This window comes from Canis aureus, chromosome 11 (genome assembly GCF_053574225.1).
Source record: "Canis aureus isolate CA01 chromosome 11, VMU_Caureus_v.1.0, whole genome shotgun sequence".
Lineage (NCBI taxonomy): Eukaryota > Metazoa > Chordata > Mammalia > Carnivora > Canidae > Canis > Canis aureus.
The window spans coordinates 46071123-46083584 of record NC_135621.1 but is presented as its reverse complement, the minus strand read 5'-3'; the positions used below and the strand labels follow the sequence as shown (position 1 = coordinate 46083584).

General features: G+C 37.7%; 1 protein-coding gene across 2 annotated transcripts in view; it reads left to right on the top strand.

The window, feature by feature from the left end:
* Positions 1 to 12462, top strand: part of EIF5B (eukaryotic translation initiation factor 5B) — a 95548-nt gene that overhangs the window by 76339 nt on the left and 6747 nt on the right. For both annotated transcript variants that reach the window (XM_077915047.1, XM_077915046.1), the window contains exons 15-18: positions 8485 to 8616; positions 9288 to 9470; positions 9604 to 9765; positions 11374 to 11505. In XM_077915047.1, coding sequence (XP_077771173.1) covers positions 8485 to 8616; positions 9288 to 9470; positions 9604 to 9765; positions 11374 to 11505 — 609 coding nt within the window. The remainder of the gene's footprint in view (positions 1 to 8484; positions 8617 to 9287; positions 9471 to 9603; positions 9766 to 11373; positions 11506 to 12462) is intronic.

Here is a 12462-nt window from a genome sequence, read left to right as displayed (position 1 = left end):
AAGGTGTTTTTTTAAATTTCCTCTTTGAATACTTCATTGACCCACTGGTTGTTCAGTACCATGTTGTTTAGCCCTCACGTTTTTTCCGGTTTTTCTCTTGTCATTTATTTATTTTTTATTCTGTTTTGGTTGGAAAGGATTGATGTGATTTCATTCTTAAGTTTATTGAAACTTGTTTTGTGACCTAATGATCTTTCCTGAAGAATGTTCATGTGCGCTTGAAAAGAATGTATTCTTTTGTTTCACGGCATGTACTGTTAAGTCCATTTGGTCAGATGTGTCATTCAGTTACACTTTATTTTTATTGATTTTTTTTTTTTTATACCTGGATGATCTATCCATAGAGATAAATGGGGTATTAAAGCCCCTTACTATTCTCGTATTACTTGCAGTTTTTCCCTTTATGTCTGTTAATAATGGCTTTATGTATTTAGGTGCTCTTTTAGGTGCTAAGTATTTACAGTTGTATCATCTTATTGGATTGATTTCTTTATTATGTAGCGCCGTTCTTTGTCTCTTGTAATAATCTTTGTGTGGTGGTTTTTTTTTTTTGTTTTTTTGTTTTTTTTTTTTTAAAGATTTAGTTATTCATGAGAGACACAGGCAGAGGGAAGAGCAGGTTCCCCACAGGGAGCCCAATGTGATACTCAATCCCAGGTCCCTAGAACCATGTGCTGAGTTTTACAAAGGCAGACACTTAACCGCTGAGCCACCCAGGCACCCCAGTAGTCTTTGTTTTAAAGTCCTTTGTCTGATTTAAGCATTGCTGCCCCGTGTTTTGTTTTGTTGTTGTTGTTGTTGTTGTTTTCATTTCCACTTCCATTCACGTTGTATAGCTTTTTCTTTCCCTTCTCTTTCACTCTGCATGTGTTTTTAGGGCTAAAGTGGGTTTCTGGTAAGCAGCAAATAAATGGGTTCTATTTTCTTAACCATTGTGTCACCCTTTGTTTTTTTGAAAGGAGCATTCAGACCATTTACATTTAAAGTAATTATGAATAGGTATGTACTTATTACCATTTTGTCAATTGTTTTCTGGTTGTTTTTGTAGTTCTCTTTTCCTTTCTTCTCTTGCTCTTTTTTTTTTTGTGATTAATGATTTTCTTTAGTGTCACAATTGGAGCTCTTTTGTATGTCTATTACGGTTTTGGTTTGTTGTTACCATGAATTTCATCTATAACATCCAAAGTATATAGTAGTCTATATTAATTTGGTGGTCACACTCATTCGAACATAGTCCAGAAGAACTTCATTTTTATTTTATTTGAGAGAGAGACAGAGACAGAGAGATTGAAGCAGGCTCCATGCTGGCAGCCCGACGTGGGACTCGATCCCGGGTCTCCAGGATCACACCCCGGGCTGAAGGCGGCGCTAAACCACCAAGCCACCATGGCTGCCCGCCTTTTCTTTTCCACCTACAGAAATCTCTTTGGCATTTCTTGTAAGGCTGGTATAGTGGTGAAGAAGTCCTTTAACTTTTCTTTTGCCTGGAAAACTTTTTTTTTCTTTGTAAGATTTTATTTACTTCGGAGAAAGTGCAAGCATGATGGTGGGAGGGGCAGAGGGAGAAGCAAGGAGCCCAACATGGGGCTGGATCCCAGGAACCTGAGATCTTGACCTGAGCCAAAGAGAGATGCTTAACCAGCACTTAACCAGCCTAGTCACCCAGGCACCTCTGTCTGGGAAACTCTGTCCTTCAATTCTGAATGATCTTGCTGGGTATAATGTTCTTGGTTGTAGTTCTTTTCTGCTCCTTTGTGGCCTGCAAATTTCTGCTGAAAAATCAGCTGATAGTAGTAGCCTTATAAGATTCTTTTGCATATAACTAGTTGTTTCATTTGTTGCTTTTAAAATTCCTTCTTTTTCATCTTTTATATTTTAACTATGTGTTACAATATGGACCTCCTTGGGGTCATCTTGTTTGGAACTTTGAGTGTTTCCTGGACCTGGATGTTTGTTTCCTTCCAAGGGCTAGGGAAGTTTTCAGGTATTACTTCCTGAAGTAAGTTTTCTGTCCCTTTCTGTCCTCTCCTTATGGGATCTCTATAAAGAGAATGTTTGTTTGCCTGATAGTAGATAGATCTCTCATCTATCCTCATTTTTTAATTCTTTGTTTTTTTCTGTTCAGCTTTGGTGCTTTCCATTTCCCTATTTTCTAGATCACTAAACAATTCTTATGCATCCTTAAATCTGTTGATTCTCTCTAATGTATTTTTTAAAATATTTATTTATTTAAGAGGGAGAGAGACTGTGCACACAAGCAGGGAGGAGGGCCAGAGGGAGAGGGAAAAGCAGACCCCTTGCTGAGTAGGGAGCCTGATGCAGGACTCAGTCCTAGGGCTCTGGGATCGTGACCTGAGCCAAAGGCATATGGCTAACCAACTGAGCCATCTAGGTGCCCTTCTATTGTATTTTCATTCTAGTTACTATATTTTTCAACTCTGATTTTTTTAAAAAATATTTTCTATGTCTTTTTGAAATTCTGAGTTCATTCATGGTTCTCTTCAGTACGGTTAGCATCTTCATTACCATTAATTGGAACTCTTTATCAGGCATATTGCTCACCTCCATTTCATTTAATTCTTTCTGAGGTTTTTGTCTCGTTCTTTTGTTTTGCATATATTCTTTTGTCATTTTGTTTTGATTTCTTCCTCTGTTTGTATGAATTAGGTGGAACAGCTAACTAGAGGGAATGATCTTGTGTATGGGTTCCTGTGCTTATTGCGTTTGGGTGGCTGGCTAGAACTGTGGTGTTCGTGAGCTGTGGGTCTTGGCACACTCCCATGTTGGGGCTACCCCGGTATGATAATCAGAACTGAAGTGCATTCAAGCTAGGTATTCTTGCAGCTTTCCACCCAGAGGACAGCACAACTGGAGGTGAAATGGGTGAAAGCTAGGGTGTCCCAGGACTATCTTCTCAGAGGGTTCCCTAGCATCACAGAGCTGAAGTGGATGTTAGACACAGGATTCTGGGGCTCTCTGCAGAGAGTACTCTGATGGGACAGCTGAAACTGAGTGGGCACAGGCTGGGACAGTCCTGCACTAACGGCACCCAGGGAGTACAGCTGAACTTGAAGTACATGCAAGCTAGCGGTCTTCCACGGCTCTCCATGTGGGGACACCCCAGTAGGGTGGCTGAAGCCAAGGTGGGAGTGGGCAAGGGTGTTCTTGGGTATTCTGTGCAGGAGGTTCTCTGGCGATTTGTCTGGAGTCTAAGCTGATAACAGGGTGGGAGCATGTTACCGGGTTCTGACATGCTCTATACCAGAGGTGCCCTGGCAAGTTGTCTGGATCTGAGGTGGTGTGGTCTTGGAGTGTTCTAGGGTGTTTTGTTTGTGTCACCTTGACAAGACTGCTGGAGCTGTAGTGTGGGCTGGCCAAGCATGTCCTGGTATGCATTGCACTGTAGCTACCTTGATGGGATGGCTTGGGCTAGTGTGGGCTAGGGATTCTGGGCTCACTGAGGTGTTAGGCCAGCTAGAATGCCTGGACCATGCCCCTGTTTGTGCTGTCAGGGTGGAGGGGAATGTAGACTGGCACTAGAAAGTTCCTCTTGACAGTACTGGGAGAGGGTTTCAGCAGTTCCTCTGCTGTTAGGCAAGGTTCTAGAACTGATTTATGTTCTAATTGTCCTTTCAAGCCATAGCTTTTTTTTTCTGTACCTCAGGGTAGACAAACCTGCTCACAGTCCCTCAATACTGTCCCTCCATTCAGCAGTTCGCAGTGTTGTGGATGGGGGTTCTCTTTGTTTAGTGTCTTGGTCTGTTTTGCCGTTCTCCTTGTGGTCTTTGTTTGTAGAAGCTGTTTAGTCAGCTCTTAGTTCTTCAGGATGAATTGCTCTGTAAATAGGTTAGATTTGGTGTATCCATTGAGGTGGTGAGTTCATTGTCTTCCTATATCTTGTCATCTTGGACCAGAAGTTCTCCATTGAATTATTTTTGAATCTTTGTTGAAAATTAATTAAGCCATGCATATAATATATGTCCCTTTTTGGTATTTATCTTCTCTCTCCCACTGACCTTATGCCACTACTACCCTATCTTGATTATTATAGTTTTATAGTAATGTCTTGGAAGCAGATAGTGGTCATTTAACTTTTTGTTTCTCAAAATTGTTTTGGTTATTTTAGGGTCCTTGAATTTTCATATAAAGTTTGGGATCTTCCTCTTAGTTTTTACAGAAAGCCTTCTAGAATTTTGATTTGAATTGTAGATGAATTCTGTAAGAACTGACATTTTATCAAAATTGAGTCCTCTGATAAGTGAACATATTTCTACATCTACTTAATTATTTTCTTTTGGTGATATTTGGTGTCCATGTGTTAGACATATTTTTCTAAATTTATCTCATAGTATGCCATGGTTTTGGTGCTATTGTAAATACCATTTTAAAATTTTAGATTTCTAGTTTTAAATTTATATAGGAACATATTTGAGTTTTATGTATTCATTTTTAATTTTGTGATCTTATTGAATTCACTGATTAGGCCTACTAGCTTCTTTTGTAGATCATGTGGGATTTTCCATCTATACAATTATATTATCTGCAAATAGCTATTTTATTTTTTCCCTTCATGTGTGTGCTCTGTAAATTTTCCCCTTTCTTACTGCTCTAACTTCTAGAACAATGTTGAAGAGAAATAATGACAGACACTTTGCTTTCTGCTCCATCTTGGGGGAAGTCCTTGGTCTTCCACCAATTATATATAATGTCAGCCGTAGGTTGTTTAAAGTGCTATTTGTGGTTTTTTTAAGTCATGAGTTTTGATTTTTTGTCAGATGGCTCTTCTCCATCTCTTGAGATATTTATGTGGCTTTTCCTCTTCCATAAGATGAACTAATGTTGCTGTTTTGAGGGGACTTTACTTTTTATTATCAAGACTTTATTATTTTTAGAGCCATTTAACATATACAGCAATTTTGAAGAGAAGGTACAGAGATTTCCCACATACCTTTCCTCCCCCAGAAACAGTCTCCCCCATTTTCTGTACACTCCCTCCCACACCAGGGTGTGATATGTTATAATTGATGAAAATTCATTGACTTATAATCAACCAAAGTCCATAGTTTACTTCTTGGTGTTGTACGTTCTATGGGTTTAGATAAATGTATAATGACCTGTATCCATCATTTTGGTGTCATAAAGTATTACCACGACCTTGAAAATCTTACTGCTCTGCTGTTTGTTCTCCCACCTCCCAGTCCCCCCGCTAAAGATCCTTGATCTTTTTACTATCTGCATAGTTTTGCCTTTTCCAGAGTGTCATATAGTTGGGATTGTACAGCGTTCTGGAATAAGCTTTATCAGATCACCTTCTTTCACTTAAAAATAGGAATTAAACTTTCCTCTATGTATTTTCATGGCTTCATGGCTCTTTTTTTTTTTTTTTTTTTTTTTACTTTTAGCTCATTCATTTTGTTTAATAATTCCATTGTCTGGATGCACAACAGTTTTATTCATTCATCCATTGAAGGGCATCTTGGTTGCTTGCAAGTTTGGCAGTTAGTAATGAAGCTGCTGTAAACCTCTGTTTACAGAGGTGTGGATTTGTGCATGGACATGTTTTTTAGCTCCTCTGGGTAAATACCCAGGAGTGTGATGGTGGATTGTATGGTAAGCATGTTTAGTTTTGCAAGCAACTGCTGAACTCTTCTCAAGTGATTGTAAGTGTAATTGCAAGCCTACCAGCAACGAATAAGAATTCCTGTTGCTCTACATCTTGACCAGCATTTGGTATTGTGTTTTGGACTACATCTAATAGGTATATAGTGGTATTCATTGTTGTTTTAATATGTTTCCTGAAGATGTTCTCTGAGATGTGGAATGTCTTTTCACGTGCTTATTTGCCATTTCTGAGGTGTCAAATTCATTGGTACATTTTTTTAAAAGATTTATTTATTTATTCAGGAGAGACACAGAGAGAGAGAGAGGCAGACACACAGGCAGAAGGAGAAGCAGGCTCCATGGAGGGAGCCTGACATGGCACTCGATCCCGGGTCTCCAGGATCATGTCCTGGGCTGAAGGCAGGTGCCAAACTGCTGAGCCAACCAGGCGTCCGTCCCATTGGTGCATTTTTAAATTGGATTCTTTGTTTTCTTACTTTTGAGTTTTAAGAGTTAATATATTTTGGAAACAGTTTCTTTATCAGATGACTTTTGCACATGTTTTCTCCCAGTCTGGCTTCTTATTTCACTTTCTAGACTCACTCTCTGTTTCACAGAAGTTTTTAATTTTAATAAAGTTTAGCTTATCTTTCTTTCATGGATCATGCCTTTAGTGTAGTATCTAAAGAGTCAAGGCCATCACATTTTCTTCTGTGTTTTGTAGGAGTTTTAGAGTTTTGTAGGTTACATTTAGGTCTGTGATTATTCTGAGTTAATTTTTGTTACATGGAAGACCTGTGTTGTGTCAAGATTGTTTTTTTTGCATGTGGATGATACTCAGTTATTCCAGCACTATTTTTAAATGTTAAACCAACCTTATATCACTAGAATAAACCTACTTGGTCATGATGTAGTATCCCTTTCATATATTGCCAGGTTTGATTTGATAAGTTGTTGCTGATCATTTTTGTGTCCATATTCATGAATGATTTTGCTATATAATTTTCCTTTCCTGTAGTGTCTTTTGTCTGATTTTGATATCAGAGTAATGTTGCTTTGTAAGATGAATTGAGAAATATTTCCTCCTTCATTTTCTGAAAGAGTTTGTGTGTGTGTGTGTGTGTGTGTGTGTGTGTGTGTGTGTATAAATGATAAAATGTTTGGTAGAATTCACCAGGAACCAGATCTGCATAGAATCTCTTTAAACAAGTACAGGTTATTTTAGTTTTTATTTTTCTCTAATTAGTATAGAAATTTGTTTCCAAGAACCAGCTCATTGTTTTTTAATCTCCTTGATTTCCAGTGTTAATTTCATCATTTTTTTTTCTTTCTGTTTTAGTTATCATGTCTTCTTCTAACTTCTTAAGGTAGAATCTTAGATTTTTGATTTCAGATATTTTTTCTTGTCTAATAGAAGTATTGAAGGGTATGTTTTACACACTGTTAAAAGCATTGCTGAGAGGTTCCTGGGTGACTCAGTCGGTTAAGCATCCAACTATTGATTTTGACTCAGGTTGTGCTCTCAGGGTCATGGGATTGAGCACCGTATTGGGTTCTGTGCTAAGGGCAGAGTCCATTTGTCCATTTCCCTTTGCTCCTCCCCTCACTTGTGCTTACTCGCTATCTCTAGGAATAAATAAAATCTTAAAAAAAAAACAAAAAAAACACTGCTTAGGTGTATTGTGCTTGTATTATCATTTGAATCAAATTATTTCCTGAATATTTTTACTTGATACAGACTTCTAGGTTTAAAATTTTTTTCCTTCTATAAAAAAAAATTTTCCTTCATCATTGCTTTATGGTTTTTATGTCTAGTTGTCTTTGTTTCCCTGTATGTAATATGTCTTCCTTTTTCTTTGATTGCTTTTAAGAACCTTTAAGGGTTCACAATTGAGATTATGTAATAATTTGTTTATCCTACTTTGGTTTGTTTTTCTTAGATCTACGAACTTGTAGTCTTCATCAGTTAAAAAATTTTTTGGTTATATATTTTTCATAAGTGAGGTTTTCTTTCATCTTTTTTCATATGCTTCAGTTGGGATAGTATTTATTGCTACATCTTCAAGGCCTCCAGTCTTTTGTATCATGTAGTTTGCTATTAAGCTTATCCAGTGAATTTTTATTTTAAATTATATATATATTTTTAGGTCCACAGGTTTCATGTTTTTCCTTTAAAGTCACATATTTTATAATAACTATTTTAAGGACCTCATATGCTAATTACAACATCTTTGTCATTTCTGGGGCTATTTCTACTTACTAATTTTTCTCTTCTGTAGCATTCAGATTTGGGCAGACTCTTGTGGTTCTAGACTGAGGAAATAGATTTTGTTTTTACTACTAAATAGTTTTTCTTCTCTATACCCATTTATCACACTTGAAAAGTGAAGGAAAATACGTGATTTTTTTAACAGCAAATATAATTTGAGCAATAAAAATTCAGATGGGCTGTTCTCTAAAATAGGATGTAATTATCTTTTATTTTCTATTTTTTTTGGTGTATAATTTTCCTGATGATACTTGCTATTATTCTGACTACTAAACAAAGCCATTTTGGAATTCTAAAAAAAAATACACTAATAAGTATATTATCTTAAGATAATTCTAGGATCTCATCTTTTGCAAACAAATGACAGCCTTTCATAAATTGGTTTGGAAGCTGATGGGCAGCATGTTACCTCAGAAGTTTCTAATTTAAGAGGGGATGCAGTTAAGCAGGTTATTATACAGGCTTTTTGGTATAATAAAATATTTGAGTAATTCACACTCTCCTGAATATATTTAATATACATTAGGAATTTTTAGAAGCTTTAGCCTTAATTAAATTCCTAAGTGTTTTGAATGTTTTAAAGATGTTTCTCATGAAATATTTTTTTTTTCCAGATTGATAGGTTGTATGATTGGAAAAAGAGCCCTGACTCTGATGTGGCTGCTACTTTAAAGAAGCAGAAAAAGAATACAAAAGATGAATTTGAGGAGCGAGCAAAGGCTATTATTGTGGAATTTGCACAGCAGGTAAGAAAACTTTTCCTTCTTGATGAAGAGTCTATATCATAGAATATTTTTACTTTTGTTCTGTTGTCCTTATACTAAAGCCAACATTTTCACTAATGTTGGTTCTGTTCCCTTATCAATGCCAAGGAGTGTTCTCCATTCTTTTCCCTATCCCTTTTTCTTTTTAAATTAGCTAATACTTCAAAGATCTATTTTTATAATCTGAATGTTTATTTTTAAAAATAAAGTTGATTTGAAGGGGTGCCTGGATCACTCTGTTAAGTGTCTGTCTCTAGATTTCAGTTCAGGTCAATGATCTCAGGGTTGTGAGATCAAGCCCTGCATCTGGCTTTTTGCTTGAGATTCATTCTCTCTCTCTCTCTCTCTCTCTCTCCCCCCCCCTCCCTCTCCCCCCCCTCCTTTCCTCCTCTCTTTCCCTTCCCTCTCCCTCCGCCTCCCCTTCCCCTTCTGCCCTTCCCTCCCAATCGATCAAAAAAAAAAAAAAGAAAGAAAACCTGGAAAGAAATTACTTTTTTGTGAAAGAACTACATAATATGCATGATCTCTTGAGTGTTTTTGAGGAATTTCAGAAAGACGAGCTACTTGCCCGTCATCTAATCAGTCATACTGTTCTGGATGTTTCCTTCCACAGCTTGGCCTTTTGGAATGATTTTTGCTTTTTATGTTTCTAGGGTTTGAATGCAGCTTTGTTTTATGAGAATAAGGATCCCCGTACTTTTGTGTCCTTGGTACCTACCTCTGCGCATACTGGTGATGGTATGGGAAGTCTGATCTACCTTCTTGTTGAGTTAACTCAGACCATGTTAAGCAAGAGACTTGCACACTGTGAGGAGCTAAGAGCACAGGTTATGGAGGTACTGATGAGTTTTTCAGTTTATTTTCTTTTATTCCTTTAACAGTGAGTTCTTGGGTGGGGATGTCTTCTGCTTTTAGATTCAGTCAGCATAGTATATCATATCTCATTCCCTTTACACTTCTGTCTCTCAGGTTAAGGCTCTACCAGGAATGGGCACCACTATAGATGTGATACTGATCAATGGGCGTTTGAAGGAAGGAGATACAATTATTGTTCCTGGAGTAGAAGGGCCCATTGTAACTCAGATTCGAGGCCTCCTATTACCTCCTCCTATGAAGGAATTAAGGGTGAAGGTAAGCCTAGGTGGTAAATGTTGACACATGGGGACATATACAGTGTAAGTTCTGTTGAGGTCACTTCCTCACTTCAAGAGCTGCCTGGCCTAATATGCCCTTGCTCCTTGTCCTATATTAGGTATCTTCATGCGGAAGGGATCATCCATCAGGATGGAGATGTATGCATGTTCTTATTTTTCATCTGAGCTTTCCATGAGAACTGAAGTATATTGTTTTGGTTCTACCCTGACTAGTTTTTAAACATTTTTTATCATGAAATAAATACAGAAAACTACACAAAACATAGAAAAGTTCAACAGATTTTTAAAAAGCAGACAAACAGATGAAGAATAGATCATTGCTGACACCCTGGAAGCCTGTGTGCCTCTCATGGGTGTTAGCCACCCCCACACCTTCCTAAAAGTTAACCATGTTTCCATTTTTATGGTAGTAATTAATAGCCTTTAAAAATAGTTTTTTAATACCTGAGTGTGTGCCCCTAAAAATTGTGTATGGACTTCATATAAGTGGGATCATTCTCATTTCCATTGTATCTGGCTTCTTCTAGTCAAAGAACCAAAACAAAACACCTGTAAGATTTACCCATGTTTTTGCATATAACTATAGGTCATTTTTTTGTGGGATATTCTACTGCATAAATATATCATGGTTGAGATGCCTGGGTGACTTAGCGGTTAATCGTCTGCCTCTGGCTCAGGGCATGATCCTGGAGACCCGGGATCGAGTCCCGCATTGGGCTCCCTGCATGGAGCCTGCTTCTTCCTCTGCCTGTGTCTCTGCTCTCTCTGTGTCTCTCATGAATAAATAAATAAAATCTTTAAAAAAAATGTGTATGTATGTATGTATGTGTGTATATATATATAAAATCATGGTTTATTTATCTGTCCTCCTGTTGGTGGCAACTGTAGGCTATCTCCAGGTTTTAAATTTTTGCTATTACAAACAGTATTGTTGCTACAAACATAATTGTATTATCTCTTGGTGCAACTGTGCAAGATTCTGCAGGGTATATGCCTAGGAGTGAATTGCTGAGTCCTCACTTATGCTCAGCTCCAGTTTTACTGGATAAGGCCACACTGTTGTCTACAGTGAGTCCAACAAGTTACACTTTCATCTGCAGTATATTAGAGTTTTCATTATTTCACTTCTGTCAGCTCTTTGATGCTGTCAGATTTTTAAATGTTCACTTCTGGTAGCTTGTTGTTTCATTTGGTACTTGCCTGATTGAAATATGGTTGGGCATTTTGTATGTTTATTAACCATTGAAGTTCATTCCTTTGTGAAATGTCTCTGTGCTCCAGCATTGTCTGACTTGATTAATTAGGGAATAGTCTGTATAGTCAGGAGACTAGTTTGTTAGTGGCTTGTATGCATCACAGCATCTTCTCCTACTCTGTGACTTGTCTTTTCACCTTTTCTATGGTATCTTAAGAAACAGAAATCTTTCATTTTAGTGTGAATTTATCAATCTTTTGTGTTTATTGCTTTCTGTGTCTAAGAAAAATTTCCCTACCCCATGATCCTAAAAATATTATCTCTCACATCATCTCCTACTGCCAGCCACTTTGCAAATAAATGTGGTAACAAATGTTTTGATCTCTACAGAACCAGTATGAAAAGCATAAAGAAGTAGAAGCAGCTCAGGGGGTAAAGATTCTTGGAAAAGACCTAGAGAAGACATTGGCTGGTTTACCCCTCCTGGTGGCTTATAAAGAAGATGAAATCCCAGTTCTTAAAGTAAGTTACTTAAAAATCTTTTTCCCCTCTAGAGTTATTGGAGTCCTGCTGGTGTGTCCGCAGGACACATCCTAGTAATGATGGATGAAGTGGGCACCTTTGTCTTTGTGAAGCTTTACCTGGAGGCTCATAGCAAATAGTTGATGCTTTTAGATTACTTCAGTTTGCACAGTCCTGTGAATTAACATAAGTAATATTTATATACACTAGAATTCTAAAATATACACTTTATTTAAATAAAAAATGAATCTAAGACCAGAAGTAGTTATTCATGTTTTTAGATGTCAGAATACGCAGACAAAACTCAAAATATTACAAGGAAGTAGGAGTCGTTTTAAAGCTTGTGTATGTGTCTGTAGGAGTAGATGCCCACTGGAGTCTAGCATAGTTTCCCAAAAGCAAACTTTGAGTTGATATACTCACTTGCCAAAGAGAAGATGGCTCTCTGTTCCTAGCATATTGGCTTATCTTGTGTCCTGGCAGCATCAAGTCACCGCCATCAGGGAATCAGTCCACCTTAGGGCCAGTGAGAAGAGGGCCAGCCTTCCTCTGCGGCCAGTCCCAGCTGTGGCATGGACTGCTGCATCCTTCATGGCTTGGATGTGACTGTCCTTACTCCTGGGGAAAATCTCTAAAGGAGCAGTGACAGAGGAAGAGGATGCTGAGGCATTTCAGGAAAGACATTCAAGCAGACTCTGTGGGCTTCCATAACACATTATATTTATAAAGTGCTTTTAACTTTGAAAAGATTATTTTTGTTTCATTCTGCTCACCTAGTCTACCTTATTTGCGAAGCACAGCAGAAGCTCAATAGATCTCAGTACTAGGAAGTGTAAGATAAAGGTGAAGTGTGGGACACAGCTCAGATTTGGCCCCCGAATCGCTGCCTCTTTTCTAGCACAGGTTCTGCTACGTCTTACTTTTTCTTAGCTTTGGTTTCCTATTTTCAGGTGAATA